The 25005-nt window shown below is 41.8% G+C and overlaps 2 protein-coding genes across 6 annotated transcripts in view; both read right to left on the reverse strand.

The window, feature by feature from the left end:
- The window catches only part of SYNJ2BP (synaptojanin 2 binding protein), an 81631-nt gene extending 80769 nt beyond the window's left edge, over positions 1-862 (reverse strand). For 4 of the 5 annotated variants that reach the window (XR_009699440.1, XR_009699439.1, XM_061180980.1 and 1 more), the window contains exon 1: positions 633-840. The gene's annotated coding sequence lies outside the window, so the exon portion shown is untranslated. Of the gene's footprint in view, positions 1-632 lie in introns of all 5 variants that reach the window. The other variant, XM_061180979.1, reaches the window with a different exon arrangement.
- An 18456-nt stretch (positions 863-19318) lies between these two features.
- Positions 19319-20492, reverse strand: LOC133084723 (disintegrin and metalloproteinase domain-containing protein 30-like). Its single transcript, XM_061181489.1, has one exon. The coding sequence runs from the start codon at positions 20429-20431 to the stop codon at positions 19319-19321; it is 1113 nt and encodes a 370-aa protein (XP_061037472.1). The 5' UTR covers positions 20432-20492.
- Positions 20493-25005: the final 4513 nt, after the last annotated feature.

Here is a 25005-nt window from a genome sequence, read left to right on the forward strand (position 1 = left end):
GCCAACATCAATCTAAATTTCAAGACGAATGCAACCTTCTCGGAACTCCGCGTAGGAGTGGATGCAAAGAAACAGACACCAAAACTACTTTCAACGTGCTTTAAAAATATCAACTATAATTCAGCGACCATCTTTCGACGGCTGCTACAATGCGCTACATTCAACTCACAAGGATTTATTTAACTCATAACAACCCTGGAAGAATTAAGCCAGTTCACAAACTAATAAGCTGAGGCCTGAAGATGCCCGAAATTATACAGTTAAATTAAGTAAATACAACTAGTTCCAATGATCCAGAGTATCGTCAAGCTGTAGCTGGGGGCGGGCGGGCGCAGAGCCGGGGAGGATGGAAGTTTAGTAATCATACAGACTTGGGTTAAAATCTGGTTCTGACATCACTCTCAGAAGCACATCCAGGTAACTACCAAAGAGGTAAAAGGGGGGCTCGAGATCCCACAACCAGCGCGGGGAGAGACTAGGAGGCTAGGACGGCCTAAACGCCAGCCCCTTCCTAGCCCAGACTGCCGTTCCGGGTCGCACGCGTTACAGTTTCACCGCACTCTCCTTCCAGCCAAACTTGTGGTCCCACCCCTTCCGGAATCCCGCCCCCACTTTTTTCTCACTGTGCTCACCAACATGGGAACTTAGTAGCGAAGGGTCTTAGTCTTGCGCTTCACCGCGTGGGCGAACATGACTGAACTCTCCGACCCGCTTGGATGCCCAGCCAAACAGGCCAGCGTAGCCTCCCGAATCTCAGTGGCTCTGGGTCCCTCCCGAGGAGTAAGGTCCTTGACTGACCTCCTTTCCTTGGCCTCCCAGTGCAGTGCCCTTCCAGACAGGTCTCCGCCAGGCAAAAGCAATCGATCCGTAGTAACATACTCACGCTTCCCCCCGGGAAATTCGAGAGTCAGCGGTTTGGTTCCGGCAAGCTGGTTTGCAATGGGACTAAGAGGCTTAAATCGTGTTTGTAGTAATCGTCAAAGGATATAGAAACCTGTAGCTCCTGTGTTCTGGATCTCTTCTTAGAACACTCCCTGGCACATAAAATCAGCTCAATAAAATCAGGTTTGAAAAATTTACTTTGTAGCCAGTACTCTAGCCTCTATAGTTATTTGTGGGATAGGGATGAGGCAGGAGATAGATGGGCTCCAGACTAGGCATTTACAACTGGCCTCCTGTTGACACCTCCTGGGGTGAGAAGAAGATGAGCTCCAGGCCGGACATTCATTACCAGCCCCCTGTTTGCAATTCCTGAGGCAAAAGACAAACGGGATCCGGACTACATATTTATGACCAGACTCCTGTCTATATTTTGAGATCTGCACTTAAATATAAGAAACAACAACAGGAATAGGGTAGATAACCGGACATTGGACACTTTTATGGCAGGGACAGAGAGGGGCTAAACCCTGTTAAAAGATCAAGAGGTCATACATTTCCCATCCTTGGGGCAAGGGAGACATTGCACATGCGCAGAAAGGCTCCTTGGGGGTTAAAAAGGAGGGGGCACTACCCCATAATATGTGATGCTAAGGCCATCCCATAGGCCTCTGGGCTGTAATCCATCTTGGAAAAAAGTTGCCCACTTATGTTGGGGAGGGTCCTAGGGCAGGTCAGGTATGAAAAAAGAAATCAGATAATTGGCCAAAGGTAAACAAAGACCTGGAAGAACCTCCCTGTATAAATGACTTAACTGCCTCTTTACTGTGCTTCTCCTCATTAGGGAGGCTGCCCACACCCTTTCTCTCCGTGTGCATCTCTGCCTTGCTTCTGTCCTAACTAAACAAACTTTCTCTGTGTGCTCTCCCACTTGTTGTTGTGCTGTGTCTCTAATAATAAATTTGTACCTGTTTTTACAGTTTTTGTCTCCATGAGAAATGCATTTTTCACTGGGGGCAAGAGCCAGGGGGTGTGGTGGCCAGGATTCCTGGTTTTCATCCAGGCTACCCAGGTTCAGTTCCTGGGCAGGGAATTAAGATCTCGCTTCACACCACCCCTCACTGCTGCCTCTCTGAGATCAGGTAGTTCACCAGCTTAATAAAAATAAGGGGAAAAAGTGCTATGAGAGTTTAGGTTGAATGGTAATTGGTGTAATGTCTTGGTATCAGTGAACCTTTAATGCTAGTGCTTTTACTGCCAGATAGCCTGTAATCTTCAGTCATTTATGAATGTCTAGTTTCCACTCAGTCACCAACCATCCAGCACGCCTTTCTGTGGGTCATTAGAAACCTCGAGGAACACAGAGGTGAAAAGATGATCTCTGCCTTAAAGAGGCTGGCAATCTAATGGGCATGCAAATGAACCACGGGTAGCTTGGGAAACAGACCCCCACGTGTGCCATTTGCCAGGGTGAGTCAGAGAAAGCCTCAACTGTCAAGTGTTTGAGATGACATAATAGTATAGAGTGCAGGTGACATAAGACTCACATTTCCCATGCTATCCCTGAAATCCTTCCATCTATCCCTGCCTCTTTATTGCCACTGAAATATTCCTGGTTTAATCCCTTATCATCTTTCCATCTATTAAATTCACCCCTAAGAGTCTCTAGAAAAGAAATTCCTGATCTCCTTCCTGCCTTTAGGCTGATCTAATTAACACTCATATCTAGGCCCACCCGGTCTAAAACAACAACACAAACAAACAAAAAACCTTAATTATAGGGACTTCCCTGGCAGACCAGTGGTTAAGACTCTGCACTTCCAATGCAGAGGGCACCGGTTTGATCCCTGGTTGGGGGGAACTGAGATCCCACATGCCATCGGTGTGGCCAAAAAACTTAAAAAACAAAAACAAAACCTTAATTATGAACTCAAGTCTATCTCCCACACTGCTGACAGCTAAGAGACATAAATAATGATGAGATTCTCTTTTTTTTTTTTTTTCTGCCTACAGTAGTCACTCCAATTTTCTTAGCAAGTAATTGAAGGGCGTTTGTAATATGACCTTGGCCTGCCTTTTCTGCCACTGTTCTTCATTCACTCCATGCTGCATCCTGGAGGAGATATTAACCTCCTGAGTAATGCATGAACGTCCACATCTTCCAGATGCCGCTTTAGGGACACCAGGTTCTTGAAGCCTCCCTTACTCCACAGGCAATGTAAATTATTTCCTCTTCAGAGCTCCACTAGTCTTTGACTAAAATATATCACAGAGCTCTATCACACTGTATTATCGGTTCTGGTGTACAAAGTCATTGTTGTCCAAACAGTATATAAGAAAGATGAAAAAAAGAAGAGTGGAAACAATACTTCAGGGTTTGAATTTGAACTTTGGGGTTTCGTTTTGGGCTCTGGGGCTGAGCAAATGTATCAACCCTCACCCCTAAAGCATCACCTGAACTGAACCAGGAAGACTTTAAAGTGATCAGGGTAAGGTTTATTAAAGTAAGACTGCTAATCCCTTCCCTTACCCCTATTTCTCCAACCTTCCCCTACCCCAATGTCTCCAAAAAAGAGACACCTTGCAAACCTGGGGATTGGAGCAGTAAGAAAGGTGGGAAGACTTAGCCTAAGAGGTTAAGTCACACTACATACTTGGTAGTGCTGGGAGAAAATTATTTGGATTCATGGGAAAGAGTCTGGAGCAGTTGTAGAATACAGGAGAATTTAGGATTGCAGAGATGGTCTTGTGAACAGGGCTGCTATGGTTTATGAATAGAGTCTCCTTCAGTGCTGTGATTCCTTTGTATTTTATTTTGAATTGTTTGACTTACACTTTTTGTTGTATGTTTGTTTAATTCATCTCTGTGAAGAGACAGAAACATATAGGGCCATAGGATTTATTAGAGAATATATTGTGAAGTGTGCAAAAATTTGTATATGGCATTGTCTCTCGCCTTATTCACTTCCTTTTGATACTTCAGAACTCATACAGCATCCAGGTTAGTCAAGTGTATTACTTCTCCAACTTTTCCTCATATCTTAAATGCCGAGGGCACTGTTCTAAAAGTCCAGACCTATTCCTACCTTTTCACTACATAAAATGTCACCTTATGGATCTGACTCCAATAAAGGCTGGCACTCAGCTAATAGTTAATAATGGATTAAATCATATACATGTATTCTAGGTAATGCCATAGCTAATAATCTGTTATCCTTTTCAGATAAAGCATATATTCAATTTAAGTAAATATAGGTCTTCAGTCTCCCATTTAGTCCACCATCCAAATAAGCACTTATTAAAAACCTTGAAATGATCTTGAAGGAGCAAATAAATAGTAAGAATTACAAGTATGCTGGAAGATTTTCATGAAACAAAATCTGGGGCAGTGAGGAATTTAAGCACCTAACAAATAATATATATTCTCACTTTAAGCATCACTACTGTATACCTTAGTATATCTATCTGTTAAATCAAAGTGATATTTTTCATCATTTTACAATTCTCACAAAAAACACAAAATAGCTCATCAGTATGGCTTCTGCTGCTTTCCCATAAATATGACTCAAATCCCATCTGTGTGTTTCTAGTGTTAATAAACAGAAAAATAGTTGACCCAGCCATCTTAACTGCCACACTTCCATGTGGCAGTTTATAAAAATTTACATCCAGAAAACAAGGCATCTCCACCGTCCATGCCAGTCCCTCAACACTAGTATGTTCTTGATATCTAGCCAAGTTACATAATCCTCCAGTATCTGCTCTACCATCACTTAACTCATGCAAGTATATGGGAGTGTTTTGTTATCAAAATCACCAATCTTGAGAGCTTTAATACTGAAGTTCGGTTTTAGAACTATGGCCAAATTTAATGGCTATGGTACAGAAAGATTACTTCATGAATCATTTGGTTTCATAATTGACATCTAGTATATAATTTAAGTCACTAAAAATCTTAAAATTTTGGAAGAGCATGATTCCAGACTCATTTTACAGGTGCACAAATTGAGGCTCAGAAAGGTTAAGAAGCTTGCACAATAGTTCATATTTGTACTATTTGTGAACTAGTACAAATGCCCCAACTTGAACTAAACTTCCTATAACATTTGACAATACTGATTATCTCCTTCTTGAAATTCTCTCCTCCCATGGCTTCCATGAATGTTTGGCTCCCATGGAGCCTCTCTCCAACTTTGGGACTTCTTTTTATCTTCTTCAGCCTTATAAACCTTCAACTGGGGTCTTTAGCTCTCTTCCATTTTTTTAATTTGTCCCAGTGACTCTCAAACTGTAGTGTGCAGAGGATCCCCTGGAGACTTTATCAAAACACAGATTGCTGTGTCCCATCCCCAAGGCTTCTGATTCAGTAGGTCTGGAATGGGACCTGAAAAACTGGATTTTCTAACAAGCTTCCAGATGCTGCTGGTGGTGGTCGTCGTCCAGGGACTACACTATGAGAACTATTGCTGTATCCTCTTTTGCTAGGTAAACTCAACTTTCACCTTGGCTTCAAATTTTATCACAGTGTGGGTGACTTCTGGTACATTTCTAGTAGCCTAAATGGTTTTCTAACAAACACCTCAAAGTCAACATTCCACAAAGATCTCCTTCTGGAGGGGGTAAGGAGTCTTTCCCTCCATTCTATCTAATTTCTATGGCTAGAACTAGAGAGTTGGCTACTCAGTTTCCAATTCAGTCCAATTTCAAACCACTTAAAATTAGTCCTTGACATTATTCAATTAGGAAATTCACTGTTTTGCCTTTATTGCACATTTCTCCTATGATAGTGATCATTAACAATCCAGTTTTAGAATTATTCATGTACTTGTCTTATTACTTTTTATAGAGTATAGGCTATGGGATGAATGGGACTGTGTCTAACACATTTCTGTCCTCCATGACTTTTTTCATAGTCCTAAACCATAATTCATACTTTTTGGAAAAACAAATGAAATGGCAACTGGAAAGGTGGCAAGAGTTTCCCATACCATACTATACAGTGAAGAATCCCCCATTAGTGATTCCTAAGCCAAACAAAAATCTGCTTCATAACACTTTGGAGAAAATCAAAGGTAACTCTTCTATACAAAAGTGCTAGAGATCTCTTCTGTACAGGTTAGTGAAAGCAAAAAAATTGAAAGTTAATTGCGTTGTCTTGAAGTACACTTACTACCTTGATTAAAAACAAGTTTCATGAGGTAGAGAAAATCAGGAAAATTCTAACTTTCCAATTGCCATGGGACTAAAGCCCATTGAAAGCTTTCTGAATACTGTCAATTAAGCTAACCAGGGCTTCCTTTCTGAGCAGGTCAATGTGTGCTTTTATGATATGTCAACGGTGAAACCGGATTTTATCTATTGAAATTTATGTTTAAAAACCTTTGCAGGAAAACATATTTAGAAATGTAAAGACAAATCTTTGAATCCAGGGCAAGTAAAGTGTATTTTAATCTGAAGATAAACTTTTTGGAAAGGAAACCATTAAAAAAATGGCCTATCTGTATGTGTGTTTTAAGTGCTTGAGTGACATCTGTTGCTCCAGTTAAAAAAAAAAGTCAAATATCATTGTAGTATAAAGTTTCCTATACATCAAAACACAATGCACATCCAATAAAAATAGAACTTGACACCTCAAAAGTAAATCTGCTTACTAAAGTACCACTTCAAAATCATGTAACACTTTTTTTAATTTAATTTTTTTTCAGTTTTATTGAGATAAATTGACACGTAACATTATATAAGATTTATGTGAACAACATAACAACTGGATATACATATATATTGTGAAATGATTACCACGATAAATTTAGTTAACATTCATCACCTCATACAGTTACAGTATTTTTTCCTTGTGTTGAGAACTTTTAAGATCTATAACACTATTAGTAATATTACTTTGCATAACCTCCCAAATCAAAAAGGGTATCAAAACAGAAATTATAAGTTATGTGGCAAGTAATAAAAAGGAAAAAATTTCATATGAAATCTATTATTTAAGATGACAGAAAATAAATATCTGACTTACAAAAAAAAAAAAAAACCAAGAGAAAGTATAAAGAGAGAATTAGTCAAAAGAAAAGCTAAGACAAAAGAAATGGAAAACAAACAAACAAAACCAGAAGAATGGATCAATAAAACCGAAAGCTGGTTAGTACAAAGAATCAATTAATAGATTAAGGGAAAAAAATTAATGTTAGGGATGAGGCAGAAAATAAAAACATGTGTAAAAGAAAATAAAAGTTATTACATGAGAATTTCAAGTTATAGTCTATTATAGTAAATAAATTGAACAGCTAGAGAAATTGATGTTTTGGTGATAAAACATTTATTTAAAAGTCGACTTAACAATTACTATGGAAATTGGAAATTTACCATTAAGAAGAACTAGGCAGTTGGCTGTGACACAGGAGGAAACATTCACGTTAATTGAGCCAAACCATATCTTGCAAAAGTCTAGTGCAGGGGCTTCCCTGGTGGTGCAGTTGTTAAGAATCCTCCTGCCAATGCAAGGGACACGAATTCGATCCCTGGTCCGGGAAGATCCCACATGCCGCGGAGCAACTAAGCCCGCGCACCACAACTACTGAGCCTGCGCTCTAGAGCCCGTGAGCCACAACTACTAAGCCCGCGCCTAGAGCCCGTGCTCTGGAACAGGAGAAGCCACCGCAATGACAAGCCTGCCACCACAACAAAAGAATAGCCCACGTCGCCGCAACTAAAGCAACGCACAGCATCGAAGACCCAACGCAGCCAAAAACTAGTTAATTAATTAATTAATTTTTAAAAAGTCTAGTGCAAAATTTTATTCCTCCTCTATTAAGATCTTCTTGGGGACTATTATATAGGTACTTTTACTGGTTCCTTAAAGGAATTTACTATTTCATGGTTTCAAGAGCCTTTTCCCCAACACTGTATGATCACCAACCTGATATCAACTTCCTTTGCCAGTTGTTTGAAGGTTTCTGGAAGAATTTGAGTTCTTATGGCTTGTCCTTTATGTCCTCCTTAGGTGCAAAGCTCTTTACTGTCTACATATGTTGGGTATCCCTCAAACAAAAAAAGTATCACTTTTTGTGGAGCCCCAGAGTTGATGCCCAGGGAAAATTTAGAAACCCAAGAGGAAGGATTGGAGTCTAGAGTGATAATGAGAAAATAAGGCAAATTTGAAAAGAAGCGTAAATGAGTAAGTAGTTGGTATTAGAATGGACTGATGGATGGAGAAGCTAGATGTTAAAGGGCAGTTGGAAACTTCTAGGGGATTTCTAAGCAGGGGAGAGATGGGAATATAAGCCACCCCACCCCCCTCGCTGTCCCCCAGAGCCAGGTGAACAGGGGATGTCCCATGGGTGGCAGCTGCAAAAACCAGGCCACCAGACATAAAAAACTAAGTCACCAGCAGCATGTAAAACTCCCCTCCAGGAGACACTGGTGCACTGGAGTGTAGCAGAGGGAGAGCTTTAAGATAGTGCCCGCCCTCCAAGGTCTCTGAAAAGGATTATAGTCAGCCTTTAGATGAATATTTAGTTAGAGGCCTGCCCCTCAGGTCGCAGTCATAATGATTAGCTAATAGGCTTCCTTCACAGAAAGATCAGGCTTTTGGGTCTGTTGCCTTTTGCTGTGTCCTGGGGATGGTAGCTGTTTAAGAACTCATTCTCTGTTGGCTACAATCCTGTGGGACCCAAGAGGTTAAGCCCCACTGTCTTCCCGAGCCAGGCAATGTAGAGGTATCTCCTGGCAGCAGCCACAAATATCTGGGTGCCAGACAGAGGGGTATGAGCTCCTTTCTAGGTGACATCAATTATTACAGTCCCATGGGACAGGAACACAAACTCCCCTGGCCTCCAGAGCCAGGCAGTTAAGATGCATGCCTTTGGCAGCAGCCGCAAAGATCTGGGCAGCAGACGCATGTAAGAGCTCCCTTCCAGGAGATACTGGTGCTCTGGAGCATGGCAAAGGGAGAGTGCAAAGATGGCACCCGCCAGTCTCTGTCCCTGGAGAGTATTCCAGCAGGCTCCCAGATGTATGTGTTAAATTAGATGCCTGCCCCTCAGGCTGATGCTTTAATATAAGCAGGTGAGCCTCCTTCACTTTATTTATTTTTTATTTTTTTAAAGTTTTATCTATACAATTTTTATTTTATATTTTTTAATTACAATGTTTTCTTCCAAGGTTATTGAGATGTAATTGACATACAGCACTGTAAAAGTGTACAGTATAATGATGTAACTTACATCATGAAATGATTACCACAATAAGTTTAGTAAACATCCATCTCATAAAGATACAATATTAAACAATTAGAGAAAATTATATTTTCCTTGTGATGAGACCTCAGGATTTACTCTCTTAACGACTTTCATATATAACACACAGCAGTGTTAATTATATTTATCCTGTGGTACACTACATCCCTGTATTTATTGATCATAAAACTGGAAGTTTGTACTTTTTGACTACCTTCATCCCTCCCTGCAACCCTGCCTGCAGTAAGCACAAATCTGATCTCGTTTTCTGTGAGTTTGTTTCTTTGTTTGTTTTGAGGTATAACTGACCAACAACGCTATATTAGTTCCTGGTATATAGCATAGTGATTCCATATTTCTATACGTTTCAAAATGATCACCATGATAAGTCTACTTACCATCTGTCACCATGCAAAGACATTACATGATTATTGACTATATACTCCACAGAGTACGTGTCATACCCATGACTCATTAATTCTGTAACTGGAATTTTCTACCTCTCAATCTCTCCTCCCCTGCCTCCCCTCTGGCAACCATCTGTTCTCTGTATACCTATAACTGTGTTTCTATTTTGTTATGTTTGTTCATTTGTCTTGATTTTTATTTATTTTTATATTTTTATAAATTTATTTATTGTATTGATTTTTATTTTTGGCTGCATTGGATCTTCGTTGCTGTGCGTGGGCTTTCTCTAGTTGCAGTGGGCAGGGGCTACTCTTCGTTGCAGTGCGTGGGCTTCTCATTGCGATGGCTTCTCTTTGTTGCACAGCATGGGCTCTAGGCACGCGGGCTTCAATAGCTGTGGCGCGAGGGCTCCGTAGTTGTGGCTTGCAGGCTCTAGAGCGCAGGCTCAGTAGTTGTGGCACCCAGGCTTAGTTGCTCCATGGCATGTGGGATCTTCCCGGACCAGGGATTGAACCCATATCTCCTGCATTGACAGGCAGATTCTTAACCACTGCACCCCTAAGGAAGCCCTGTCTTGATTTTTAGATTTCACGTACAAGTGAAATCATATAGTATTTGTCTTTCTTTGGCTGACTTGTTTCACTAAGCATAATACCCTTTAAGCCCATTCATGTTGCCACAAATGACAAGATTTCATTCTTTTTTTATGGCTAAGTAAAATTTTACTTCAGAGATGTATTGTGTGTATATATATATAATACATACCACATATATATAAATACATACATATAAAAATACATATATATATATATATATATCACATCTTCTTTATCTATTCAACTATGGATGGACTCTTAGGCTGCCCCCCTATCTTGGCTATTGTAAATAATGCTGCAATGAACATTGGGGTACATATATCTTTTCAAATTAGTATTTTCATTTTCTTTGGATAAGTAACCAGGAAGGGAACTGCTGGACTGTACGGTAGTTCTATTTTTCATTTTTTGAGGAACCTCCATACTCTTTTCCATAGTGGCTGCACCAATTTACATTCCCACCAACAGTGCACGAGTGTTCCCTTTTCTCCACATCTTGTCAACACTTGTTATTTGTTGTCTTTTTGATGATAGCCATTCTGACAAGTGTGGAATATCCTTAATGATTAGTGATGTTGTACACCTGAAACTAACAGAATGTTATATGTCAATTATACATCAATACAAATTATTTAAAATGTACTGGTGCAAGGGGCAACATCATCTTTAAGGAGTTCAGTTGAGTCCCTCATCTGTAGAACAGTTTGATGATACATTGTCACAGACCAGTGTTTGTTAAGAGCTATGAGGATAATGTGTTCTCTCAAGTAACAGAGGTCAGGGGCTGCACTTAAGAGCCTGAAACTAGGGGACCAGAATTAGCATCAAAATTGCCAATATTGGAGGGGCAGCTGAAGTGATTTACCTTTTACCTAAGGACTTTTGAGGTGCTAACAGACAATGTCATTCTAAGACAAACAGATGAGTAGCCAAAGAGAGTGCTGCTTAACATCTATAATCAGAAGAAGGCAAAGTTGGAGGAGCAGGAGACTGAGAATGGTTGCACCAAAAAAAAAAAAAAAAAAAATAGTGATGCCTGCTCAGGTCATGTGGCAAAGCTAATTTTCAAATACAGAATCTGTTGACTAAAGAGATCGCTGTGTTCCTAGGAGGAAGGACATATCAACATCATGATAAATATATAATGTAGTGATTCTCCCAGTCCTTTCCCCAAGAAACCTACAACCATTTCCTTGGGAGACAATATGATAGGGATAGAGAAACAACTAGAATTGAGAAGAAACAACTAGAATTGTGTTCACTGTGGGAAGGTAGACACAAGCGTCACCATTAAAGACTAAAAGAGGCAGTAGTGGTTGCACGTTTCACATCTCCATTGAAATCACCAATCCATCCTTTACAGGAAACTTATCGATCCAAATGAGTGATTATAGACAACCAACCCTCCCAAGTATAATGTCTTATTGTGGCTGCTATGTCAGATATACTATCATTGCTAGAGGATATTAAAATGGCCTCAAGTGCATAGCATGCTGCCATTGATTTGGTAAACTAGTTAATTTCTGTTTGCATCAGAAAAGAGCATCAAAAGAAGGTAGCATTCATGTGGCATGGATAACCATATTTGTATATTTGCCTCCAGGGCCATGTCCACCTTCCTACATCTGGCATAATATTATCTGAACAGATTTAGACTCTCAGAACATACAGAAGACATCATACTGATTCATTATATCAACAGCATCATGCTGATGGGACCAGGCGAACTTGAGTTGGTTAGTTCATTAGAGGTCTTATAAGGAGATATACATTCCAAGGTTAGGAGATAAACCTTACAAAGATTCAGGGACAATTCACATTATTGGAGTATTTAGGGTTACAGTGGTATAGGTAATATTCAGACATACCCCAAGAGTAAAGGCAAATTGTTCATGGTGCCTTCCCTACCACAAGGAAGGTGATGGCTGATATATATGCTTCTTTGCATTTCTGAAGCAAACATTTCACACCTATGAATACGATGCTGGATGATAATGAAGGTGACCATCTTTGAGTGGGAACACAAGGCAAGAAAGGGCCTTGCTTTCTTGCTAGCCTGTGTAAGCAGAAACCATAATTTGGGCCATAAAGTCTGGCACAGCTGATGTCTTTGACCCTGTGGGAAACTGGTGGTAGGGGTAAAGAAGTGGTGTGGAATCTGTGGCAGGCCCCAAAGGAGAATCACAACGTAGGCCGTAGGGTTTTGAAACAAGGCCATGCCATCAGACTATGGAGAAACAGCTCTTGGTGCATTGGGGGAACCTGAGCAAAATGAGCTTTTTGTCCATGTGGCCCCATATGAGCACATGTCCTGAATCGTCGAGTATCAGCTAGGTTTCTTTGGGTCTGCCAATCCATAAAATCGTATGGATCTGGCAGCAATCCACAGAAAACTCAAAATAGAACATCCAGTACCAAGCTCATACAAGAGAAGACATATGTACACTGTATGAGCAGGGGTCATCATATCACTCACCATGGTTTCACCAGTCACTTCACTCAGCTTCCATATATGCCCACATGGGGGTTTTGTTCAGTCAGCTAAATGAGGAATAAAATGCCTGACTTTGGTGTATGGATGGGTAGGCTTGGTATGTGGGTTCAAACCAAACATGGAAGATGACTGCATAACATTCCTCTTCAGGGCTGACTCTAAAAAGAGAGAAATAACAAAAAATCCCATTCTTGGGCAGTTTTATGGCTAGTACCTTGGTCGTCTGCCTTATGTGGAAGGTCTCCAATTAGACTACTTCAGGTGGCTAAGAGCCTTGTGAGCTGGTCAGGGCCTGAAATAAAAAGGACTAGAGTGTCAGAGAAAAGGTGTTCTAGGGTAGAGCTATGTGGCTGCTCATATAGCTGCAATCAGGAAGTGTGAAGGTTTTCTTTTTTAAGTATAGTTGATTTACAGTACTGTGTTAGTTTCAGTTGTATAGCAAAATGATTCAGATATATATCTCTATATATCTCTATACATATCTATCTATCTATCTATCTCTATATGGTGCAGATTATTTTCCATTATAGGTTCTTAGAAGATATTGAACAGAGTTCCCTGTACCATACAGTAAATCCCTTTTGCTATCTATTTTGTGTACAGTAGTTTGTATCTGTTAATCCCATACTCCTAATTTATCCCTCCACTCCCTCCCTTCCCCCTTTGGTAACCATACACTTGTTTTCTATGTCTGTTAGTCTGTTTCTGTTTGCCGTATAGATTCATTTGTATTATTTTTTAGACTCCACATGTAAGTGATATCATATAATATTTGTCTTTTTCTGCCTGACTTACTTCACTTAGTATAATATTATCTAGGTCCATCCATGTTGTGGCAAATGGCAATATTTCATTTTTTATGGCTGAGTACTATTCCAGTGTATACACATACCACAGTTTGTTTTCTTTTTAATCTTTTGGCCATGCCACACAACATGTGGGATGTTAGTTCCCTTAACAGGGGTCGAACCCGTGACCCCTGCACTGGCAGAGCAGAGTCTTAAGCCCTGGACCACCAGGGAAGTCCCATGTACCATATCGTCTTAAACCAATTGTCTGTAGATGGGCATGTGGGTTGTATCCATGTCTTGGCTATTGTAAATAGTGCTGCTATGAACATTTGGGTGTGTGTATACTTTTGAATTAGTGTTTTCATTTTTTCCGGATATATACCCAGGAGTGGAATTGCTGAATCTTATGGTAGTTCTATTTTTAGGTTTTTAAGGAACCTCCATACTGTTTTCCATGGTGACTGCACCAACTTACATGCCCACCAACAGTGTACAAGGGTTCCTTTTCCCCCACATCCTCTCCAGCATTTATCATTTGTAGACTTTTTAATGATGGCCATTCTGACAGTTGTGAGGCGATACCTCATTGTGGTTTTGATTTGCATTTCTCTAATAATTAGCGATGTTGAGCATCTTTTCATGTGCCTGTTGGCCATCTGTATGTCTTCTTTGGAGAAATGTCCATGTAGGTCTTCTGCCCATTTTTGATTGGATTTTTGTAGCACAGCTTCATGCCTATCAAGAAGCTTCCATCCTGGAAAAGGCCCTGAGCAACCAGGCAGACAAAATGACTCAGCCAATCAACATTAGACAATCTTCACCATTGACCACCACAGAACTGGCACAATGGGCACATGAACAGAGTGGCTATGGTGGCAGAGGTAGTGGCTACAGTGAGCTCAATAGCATGAACTCCCACTTGCCAAGAAAGTCAGTCCAGGTACTACCGTCTCTAAATGTCCAACTTGCCAACAACAAAGATCATTGCTGAAGTCCTGAGAAGTCACTATTTCTCAAGAAGACCTAGCAGCTAATTGGTGGGAAGTCAACTACCGTGGGCCCCTTCCAATCTGCAAGGACCAGCGTTTGGCCCTCGCAAGAATAGATAGCAATTCTAGATGTGATAAGTAGCCTTTTGTGCCTGCAGAGCCACAGCCAGCACCAGTATTGGGGGCTTGCTTATGAAATGTGTGATCTTTAACCATGGAATCCCACGTGGCTTAGGATGTGAACAGAGACCTCAGCCTTCAGTGAATGAGGTAAAGGAATGGGCCCATCCCAATGGAATCCATTGTTTGCATCACATCAAATATTCACTGGCAACCACCCACACACTGCACTGCAATGACCTACTGAAGGCACAGCCGAAACATCAGCTCAGAAACAATATCCTGGAAGGATAGAGTGCCATCCTTCAGGGTACAGTGTGTATGTTCAATCAAAGACTGCTACATGGTACTGTATATCCATTATGAGGAATATATGGGATCGGGAAGCAAGGAGTAGAAGTTGGGTGGCCCTACTTACCATGACTCTTAATGATCCACTGGTGGTTTTTCTGCTTGCCCTCCCAGCAACTGTGTGTGCTCCAGGGTTCTAGGTAGGTCTTGGTCCACAAAGAATGCACCTTTGCCAGGGACACAGCATGAATGGCATGGAACTACAAGGTACAGCGGCCATCAAGGCCCCTCAGTCATCATATGTCCAAGGACTAGCTTGTGAGAGCAGGAGTCACCATTACGGATGGAGTCATTGACCCGGAGTAGCAGGGGAGTTAAGGCTGCTATTCCTCAGTAGAGGCTTGGAGGATTACCTGTGGAACCCAGGTGATACTCTTGCCAGACTCCTGGAACTCCCTTGCTTGGGCAATGGTAACTGGAATGGACTTGTGCAACAATCTTGGCCTGAGAGGTCTCAGACTCCTCGAGGATAAAGATGCAAAATTTTTAAACAAACAATAAACAGAGTCCCCTGTTTTCCCCGTATGTTCTATTCTGCCCCATCTACTTTCTCCTTTCTTATACTCATACCCCATGAGTATCTAAAACTACCACAAGGATTGCAGAAACAGTTTTCAGCAATGGTGTTCTGTTGGTTATCGGGACTCCTTCAAGGGGCAGGATAATAGGAAAGTGCCTCATGCACTCGTCTTGGTTAAAGGTGAAACTGCTGCTAAAGTTAAAATATAGGACAGTTCCTCCAATTCTTCCTCTTACAGAAACCCTGAGCCTGCTTCAGTTGTGAAGCCACCTGGTCTGCTGTTGTTCTCTGTTATGCCTCAACTCAGTGAAGGCTTTACCCTCTACTGGAGTCACAGAAATCTTTAAAAAAAAATAAGTTGGTGCCATTGCTTGGGAGAGGGCGGAAATTTTTCCAGCACTGCCTGGTGGGGTCAAAAACAGAACCGATCAAAGAACCCTAATTTTCTTTGGTGTGGAGGTAAGTCCTCCTCCTCTTCTCATTTTTTTTTTGTTTTGTTTTTTTGTTTCTTCACAGTTGGAGTTGCAGGGCCATGAATCTCTTGAAGGTCAAATTTTGTCAGACTGAGGTCAGTAATTTTCTTCTGCTTTCTGGAGAACTTTGGACAAGCAGAGAATTAGGCATTTTTCCTAAGATAGGTCATGTCCCTCCTTCTACCTCAGACTTCTTTTACCAGGGCAAACTCCTCTTTTACCCAAACTGCTGGTCAGATTTGCTCTAGAAATATGGTCTGCCAGAAAGATCCTTACTCTATTAATTTCTTCTCGAAGTTGCATGGTTTCATTGAGTAGGATCTCAAACTGTAGTGGCCCTTTGGTTTCTTGGGCATGTCAGACTTGTGAGTGTGGCAGCTTAGAAGAAAGGGCATTAGAATAGCCATCACACCATGGGCAGTCTACCTCAGTTTGAGGTAGGAGATAGATGGGTCCCTGGGCTGCACAGGTGGTGTTTGTCAAGTGGAGTAAAAGTGAAGCTTTGTTCTCCCCCAGACACTCCAAGGACAAAGCTAGTGGCAGAAGCTGAGCTCTGCTGAAGTAAAGAGATAAGATGACCACTCCTGAGGTCAAGGAAAACTTCCCTGTCTGCACATGCACAGGAAGGCTTCTTGGGGTCAAAAAGAGAGGGGCGCCACCCCCTAATAATCTGTGGAGATAGCCCCACTGGCCTCTGTGGTGGGATCCATCTTAGCAAAAAGTTGCACGTGCATGTTGGGGAGGGTCCTAGGGCAGGTCAGGTGTGAAAAAAGCAACAAGATGATTGACCAAAGGTAAACAAAGACCCGGAAGAACCATCCTATATAAGTGATTTAAATCACCTCTTTCCTGTGCTCCTCATCATTAGATTAGAGAGGACACCCTTTCTCTCCTTTCTCTCTGGGTGTGTATTTCTGCCTTGCTTCAGTATTAAATAAACAAACTGCTTCTCCAGGTGCTCTCCCACTTATTGAGCTGTGTCTCTAATAATAAACTTTGTACCTGTTTTTGCAGTTTTTGCCTCCTTGAAACATTCTTGCTTTCAAATGGGGGCAAGAGCCATGGAGACTTTGCTTCTAGCTTCTAGCCCCTGGTGGTCTAGTGGTTAGGATTCCTGGTTTTTCACCCAGGCTACCCAAGTTCAATTCCTGGGCAGGGAACTAAGATCCCTCTTCAAGACAGCTCACTGCTGTCTCTCTGAGGCCAAGTTGGTACAAAGAAGCCAAGAAAAGAAAGATTTTGAACAGATTCTGATATTCTGTGACCCCTAGTATACAACTTTCACGTTGCTTCTTCCTGTCCCAGAGACCTTGTCTTTCTATGTCTACCTATGTTCGTGGGTCTCACAAGCCCACTCCTTTCTCACCTTCCTCCTATCCTCACCCCTGTTTTCCTTTCTGCCCCCTTGATTCTCTTCTTCACCTTCTGGTGCTCCCGCTTACCTTTGTTCTGAAACTTCACCCTTTCTTGATATGCCATAGCCCTAGCAATAGGGAAAAAAAATCTTCTAAGGCTATCCCTGAGCATGTCTGCCCTTACTTGACTGGGAATAATCCAACCACGTTAACTTGGCTGTAATGATTCAGTCTCACATATCTGGCACCAATTAGAAACTGCTTTTAAGGAATACCCATGTTGGACCTTAACACGAGACAGCCACCTTTTAAAAGTATTGCCTATACCTGAAATATCAAATGTTGTTTAGAAACATAAAATAGACTGAAGATCACACTCATCCTCAGGGTAAAACACTTAGGTCAAGATTTTGGAGATAGCCTGGTAACCAAAGAGAAAACATACACAATTGAGTGTATGGTACTACAAATTAAACACCTTGAGGGAAACAAAAGGTTCTTCACCAGTGCAAAAAGACCAATAAGGATATGAGTAGGTATCAGAAAAATAGAAATAGAGAAAAAAAGCTACAGGGGCCACAGTTTTCACCTTTTGGCAAATGGACTGCTAATTTGAAACAAAATCACCCCGCCCACACACCCCGACCCACAGGAAGAAAGATACTTTGTTTTCATCAGGTGCCTTTGGATCAAGGAGAAGTAACCATGTTAGTAAATGGTCATCCAACTTCGATTTTAATAGATATTGTTGCGAAGAGCGAATGCAGTAACATATGTTTGACAAGGGTGTAGTAAACTGGGTCTCAGACCTGTCAAGGATGAAGATCCAGATTACTCTACTGGATAAACTCTGTGGACAAGAAATGCTGCCTAAGAGAACTCTATAAAAGTTGGACAAATTAAAATGTCACAGGGTGGCAAGACCATTGATTCTCTACTGCTGCATCCTTCCTCTTCCCTTAGGTAGCTACCCTCATCTGGACTCCATATTTAGAAAGGGATTTGATCCAAGGTCTGAGACATTTTAATAGCATGAATATAACACATCTTACTTATGAGACCCGCTTCTAATACTCTCTGATGAAACGATTGCTTCCTGTTTCCTTTTATGTAAGTTTTTGTTCCTGTACATATTATACATCAGGCACGCAGTTCCATCCTGTACTTTATAGACAGGCTGTGCTTAGGCAATTCCTAGGATTTTAAATGTGAGATGATATGACATTAATAACTAGGGCCCATAAGAAGTGATAAATCAGTGATCAATGGCTCCTTGTGTGATGGTTTTACAATAAAAGATATCAAATGCCAAAGTGCTTATACTTGGAATACTTCTGTTTTAGCACTACCCAAGATAATAATGAGAATAATGAGAATGAAAGAGTCAGCATTTATTAAGTGCCTAACATAGTCCAGGCCCTTCTTAGGGCCTTTCTTTGGACCATCACAAAACCCCAGAAAAGTACATTTCATCTCTCAGTGTAACATGTCAGATATAACCTTGATCCTCTGAAAGCCTATGACTTTGGGCAAGATCACGTACTTAGCAGGTTGTTGAACTACTGTTGATATTCATGCACTTATGACACAAAATTTTTGATCTTCCTACTGTATCTGTCAAGGTGTCTTTTATGCTATCTTTTATGTTAGGCTTATTTAACACTAGCAAAAACATGAACCAATAACACAAATCTAGTACATAATCAACTAAAGGAACGTCTAATAAAGTATTAAACAAGTACATACCAGTTCAAACAAGGAGTGCTACAGGCATATCTGTGAAACTTTAGTATGCACAACATAAATAAGTATAGGTCCTCTTGTTGGTGAATCTAACAGTTCACACTATCATCTACAGGAGTAGCAAGACTATGACCAGATATAAAATATTAAATGCATTTAAACACACAGACCCTTTTTAAATTGCCAAGTCATTTTATTTCAAGATAACAACTTGGGAAGAGCTATAGAATTATGTAATTAATCCTGTAAGAGTGATTATCAATCATTTCTTCCAGTAAGTGCCAAAGTAATTTTCTCCATTTTGTGTGTTCCAGTTTGTATTTACTTAGGTTCAAGGGATTATTTTTTCCAACAGTTTATTTTTCATTTGCCATAATATCTTTCACATGGTAAAAGGCACCTATAACCACTGAAAGCAAAAGAAGGAAAAGACGAAGAAGCAGTAGAGCTGTTCCTCTGTTTATATTCATTAGTACCCTGGCTCGAATACCTATTTCTCTGTCAGGTGGGGGGCCACTATCTACACTGCCACCTCGTCCTCTCTCGCTACAATTTGGTGGTTTCCAACCTCGCTGACAGTGACAATGTCTTTGGTTGTTGCATACCCCTCTGTAAGTGCACTTCTTGACATCACAGTCAAAACGCATGTCTTGAGAAAAAGTACAATTTTGGTCCTTACAGTATGATCCTGGGCCACATGATGCACCATCCACTACAAGCCCCATTTCTGGTGAGTCTCTCCCATAGTGGGCATCGTACCCAAAGCAGCTTTCTGGTTTAATACCTTGTAGTACCATATGATGAAATGTAGTGTGCTCCCCACCACCAGGAAGTTCCTCCACATTAGCACAGTGCAGCATTCCACACAGAACATCATCTTGTTCACATTTTACAGGTTTTCCTCCTCCTCGAATCAACCTCACACCACAGTTCCCAAATCGGTCACCTATGATATTCAATGTTTTATAGCATGCTGGTGCAGCATCTTTTACTTTATAGCCAAAGAGGGCTTGACACTGCATATCACGGTCACTACAGTTTCCCTTCACACAAACAGCTAATGGCGAACATGGGGTTCCATCCTGGATATAAGTGTCAGCTGGACAAACATGCGTTGTCCCATTACAGTATTCTGGTAGATCACAAATACCAAGAGTATCTCTGCAAAGAGTTCCAGGTTGAGCATATTTACAATTCCAGCAGCAACCTCCATGATTGCAAGTACTGCCAAGGCTGAGGGCACAATTGGTATTGCAACACGGATCCTGACTACAGTCTTTTAAGGTGCCACAGTCACATTCTTCCCTCTCATCTTGGATCTTGTCACCACAACGAGCAGCTACATAAGGAAAATTACGGTATGGTACATTTGGTGCACTCAAACAAGGATCCCACATAGAAACCCGGTGATGCAGTTGGCTATATGTACAATTGCTCATCATATCTAGAAGACCAGGCCTAGGAGCCATGATGCAGCGATGTCTTCGAAAACAGTGACAACCTGGACCATCGTGTACACAGCCCGTAACATGACCTATTGCATGTGCTGCAACAGTTGAAGCTAAAAATATGTGATAATTTGAAACAAATACAAACGATGCTCCCCAATTGGGGTTGCATATTCCTTCTTGGCTGCTATAATATGTGGACCCAGCGATTTTATGTCCTGTGAAAAGCATTGAAGTATCATGAGGAATTTGTGAAAACCATCCCCACAATTTCCATAAACCAAATTGAGATACTGCCTCTTCAGCACTAGGCCAATTATATAAATCCATCCTATCCATGCCATCCCATATGCACATAAGACGAATAAAAACGTGAAGTTGACCCTGGTAGAAAATGCTATGCAATATGTTGTTTATAATCACTACATTCTCTATTATACGTGTATGATTAGGGTTCTGAACAACTAATGAGTTAGAAACTGTGTAGTGAAGTTTTAAGTATTTCCTATGCGGCCACCACAAATACACAGGAGCTGCTCTAGGCATCTCAGCAATCGTCGCCTCCTCATATGCTTGATTTGTATCTTTCCTTTCAATCTTACATTTTGCATCCTCTGCTGGTGTTTTTTGTGACACAAGCTGAGAAATCACATGCTCGAATTTGGAAGAAGCCTCCAGTGGTTTGATTTCGTAAGTGAAGTCATCCACCTGCAGCATGCCACGCAGACCCCCATAGCAGGTGTCCAGTGTGCCCACGGACCCAGGAACCCCTTCCAGGTAGCTAAAGTAGTAACAGTCTCGGGGGATAAAAGGGTAGTCCTCCTGCATGGTGCCTTGGTCGTTATCGGTGATAACAGGAAAATGTCTGGGCAGCAAGCTCTTCTTGACTCTCATGTGAAGCACGTGTCTTTGGCCACTGAAGCGAACCTTGTAGGAGAGCTGGCCTTGTGTTGCGGCTCCACGCACTCTGTGGGACACCTTCCTGGGGATCACAATTTCAGAGGAAGTGAAGCGCCAACCTGGGGGGTCATGGGAGCAGCAGGTCGGAAACAGGAGTAGCCAGAGCAGAGGCAGCCAGAGATCACCTGCCAGGTGGGCCTGGGCCCAGGCAGGCCCCATGAGTGAGGAAGCCTGTGACCAAAGAAATGCACTCCAGCGGGAGGCAGGCAAGACTATCCCTGCAACAGCAACTCCTAAACAGCAGTCTAGTCCTGAGGAGAGCAGAGAGAAGCTGGAGACTGGGCATCCCCAGAGAGGTGGAGGAGGGAGGGGGAAGCTCTTACATAACAATGCTGTATTCATGAGGGGGAGGGGCTGTGCTAAGTGATCCTGGGGATCCTGGCACAGGGCTCTTAGAGAGGAGGAAACCTGGGAGAAATTAGGGAAAATGGAGTGTATATCTTGGGCTGAGTGGTTCCACGGTCTCTTGGAGAAGTCACAGGGGAAGAATCAGTGGGTTTGGTATAGTTTTAAGACAGTGATTGACTTTTTTTCCTGAAACCAAAATGAGACAAGGCTTCAATTTGTAATTAAGAAATTACAAAATGGAGAGGAGAGTGGAAGCTTCTTTTTTGTAAGAATTTTGAGGAGAGAATCAGATTCTCTCATACTTTATAAAAATGGAATGTGTTGGGGGTGATTAACGGAACAAAAGAATAAATAGTGTCATGAGTAGAAAAGGTAAGGTGGATAATAATAGTTTCTAATAAAGTTAAACTTATACTTGCCCTACATCTCAGTGATTCTAGCCATAGGACATTCCCCACAGCAATTCGTATGTGGATATTCATAGCAGCATTATTCACAAGTTTATTCCACAGACTGGAAACAAACAACCAGTACTGAATAGATGAATGGCAAACAAACTGGCATATTCATTCAGTGGGATAATCCTCAGTAAATCTGAACAAGTTTCTGATATGTGTAAGAACATGGATGTATCTATCTCATAGATATTATGATGATAGAAAGAAATCAGACCAAAGAAACTTCATATAGGACTTCATTTGTATGAAGTTCTGGAATAGTCCAAAATAATATAGGGGAATAGAATTTAAATCACTGTTTTCCTGATGTGAGGGAATGGAGGGATGGAGGGAACTTTCTGGAGTGATGGGAAACTTCTGAATCTTGATTGGGGCGTGCTCAAGATGAACGTTTGAAATCCTCACCCCCAAGGTGGTGGTATTAGCGGGTGGGGTCTTTGGGAAGTGATTAGTGCTTTTATAAAAAAGGCCTCAGAGAGATCCTTCACCCCTTTTGCCCTGTGTGGTTACGGTGAGAAGGTGTCATTTATGAGCCAGGAAGTGGTTCTCACCAGACACTAAATCTGCTGGTGCCTTGATCTTGGACTTACTGGCCTCCAGAACTGAGAAATAAAGTTCTCTTATGTATAAGTCACCCAGTCTATGGTGTTTTGCTGCCTCAACATAATATAACATAAAATTGGTTCCTGGAGGTACTGTTGTAGGTAACAGTTACCTGAAGTTGTGTGAATGGCATGGAACTAGGTATTGGATAGAGATTGGAAGAGTTTTGAGCGGCAGACTAGAAAGCCTACAGTGCTGTGGACAGACTCTTGGTGACAGCCTAGAAAGAAAAAAGAAAAGTTGTATAGAAAATACCTTAGAAAATACCTAAGTAATCTTGAACAGATTGGTAGGATATGGACTGGAAAGGCCATCCTAATGAGGCAGAAATGGGGATTATGTTATTGGACAATGGAGGAAAAGCCATTTGTTATCAAGTAGCAAAGAAATTGGCTGGAGAGGGTTTGGCTGGAGTGGGTTCATGTCCTAGTGTTTTGTGGAATGTAGAACTTTAGAGCATAAGTTGGATATTTAGCTGGGGAAATATCTCAGCAAAGTGTTGAAGGAGTGGCTGGCTTATTTCCTTTTGCTATAAGCTTCTAGTAAAATGTAGGAAGAGAAAAGTGATTTAAAGACGGAATTGTTCATCAAAGAACAGTGGAACTTAAAAGATTTGGAAAATTCCCAGGCCATCCATATAGAAAAGACAGAGAAAGCATGGTCTGAATAGAACACTAAGGATGTGGTCAAGCAAACCACTTGATAAGATTAGTAAGTCATCTCCACAAGTCAGGAGCTATGAACAAGACAATAGCAGAATCACCCACTTGCTCCACAGGGTGATCCAGAGATCATCAGATCAATTTCATAGGAGGGGTCTCCAGTGCCTTCAGGACCTTTTCATGCCTTATCAGAGGCATGACAGAGTTGCCACACACTTGGGTTCCATTCCCAGCACTCCACAGCACAGGCAACAGTAGCCACTCCTCTAGAAGGCACAGGCAGCAGGCTTTGGCAGTGTCCACGCTGGGCAGTCTCCATTGGTGTGCAAATTCCACCCAGATTTTGAAGGATGGATATTACTGGAGCTGAGGGTCTATGACGCTGGAGAGGCGGCCACCTTAGAGAGCACACACTAGGGTAGTACCCAGCAGAGCCATGGGGGCAGGTCACTTCCAGGATCCCAGACTAGTAGAACTATTGCACATTATTTAAGCCTGGGGAGCCACAGGCATATGACTTCAGTCCATGAGAACTACAGTGTGGGCTGTGCTCAGCAAAACCATGGGGCAGGCCTCCAGGAGTCTTGGGTGTCCAACCCAGAACTGCCACCCTTGTGTGTCTGGAAGGCAGAACCTCCACTCCAATGGATCCAGAAGTGAAACAAAATCCCCAGTGTGCCTAGAGGGAAGAACATGGAGCCAAAGAGGATTAATTATTCTCTTGCCTTAAGATTTTGGACATACTTGGGACTGGTCGTTCCTTTCTTCTTTCCTATTTCTCCCTTTTGGAATGAGAGTGTCTGTCCTGTGCCTGTCCCACCATTGTATTTTAGAAGCATATAACTTGTGTGACTTCTTTAAAAAATTATTCAGGGAGTTCCCTGGTGGCCTAGTGGTTAGGATTCTGGGATTTCACTGCTGTGGCCTGGGTTCAATCCCTGGTCAGGGAACTGAGATCCCAGAAGCCGCATAGCATGGTGAAAAAAAATTATTCAGAAATATCCCTATATAATTGAAAGACAAAGATTGAGGCTTTGGGGAGTACCTTCAAGATGGAGGAGGAGTAAGACGTGGAGATCACCTTCTTCCCCACAAATACATCAAAAATACATCTACATGTGGAGCAACTCCTACAGAATATCTACTGAACACTGGCAGAAGACCTCAGACTTCCCAAAAGGCAAGAAACTCCCCACGTACCTGGTCACGTGGCTGACATGGTCTTTGTGCTCCGGCCAGGTGTCAGGCCGGAGCCTCTGAGTTGGGAGAGACGAGTTCAAGACATTGGATCACCACAGACCTCCTGGCCACACTTAATATCAATCAGTGAGAGCTCTCCCAGAGATCTCTGTCTCAACGCTAAGACCCAGCTCCACTCAAGGACCAGCAAGCTACAGTGCTGGACACCCCATGCCAAACAACTAGCAAGATAGGAATACAACCCCACCCATTAGCAGAAAGGCTGCCTAAAATCATAATAAGTTCACAGACACCCCAAAACACACCACTGGATGCGGTCCTGTCTACCAGAAAGACAAGATCCAGCCTCATCCACAAGAACACA

Source organism: Eubalaena glacialis, chromosome 2 (assembly GCF_028564815.1).
Source record: "Eubalaena glacialis isolate mEubGla1 chromosome 2, mEubGla1.1.hap2.+ XY, whole genome shotgun sequence".
NCBI classification, from domain to species: Eukaryota; Metazoa; Chordata; class Mammalia; order Artiodactyla; family Balaenidae; genus Eubalaena; species Eubalaena glacialis.

Coding starts and splice junctions, on each gene's coding strand:
- LOC133084723 (XM_061181489.1), bottom strand. CDS start 20,431: ATGGCTCCTAGGCCTGGTCTTCTAGATATGATGAGCAATTGTACATAT.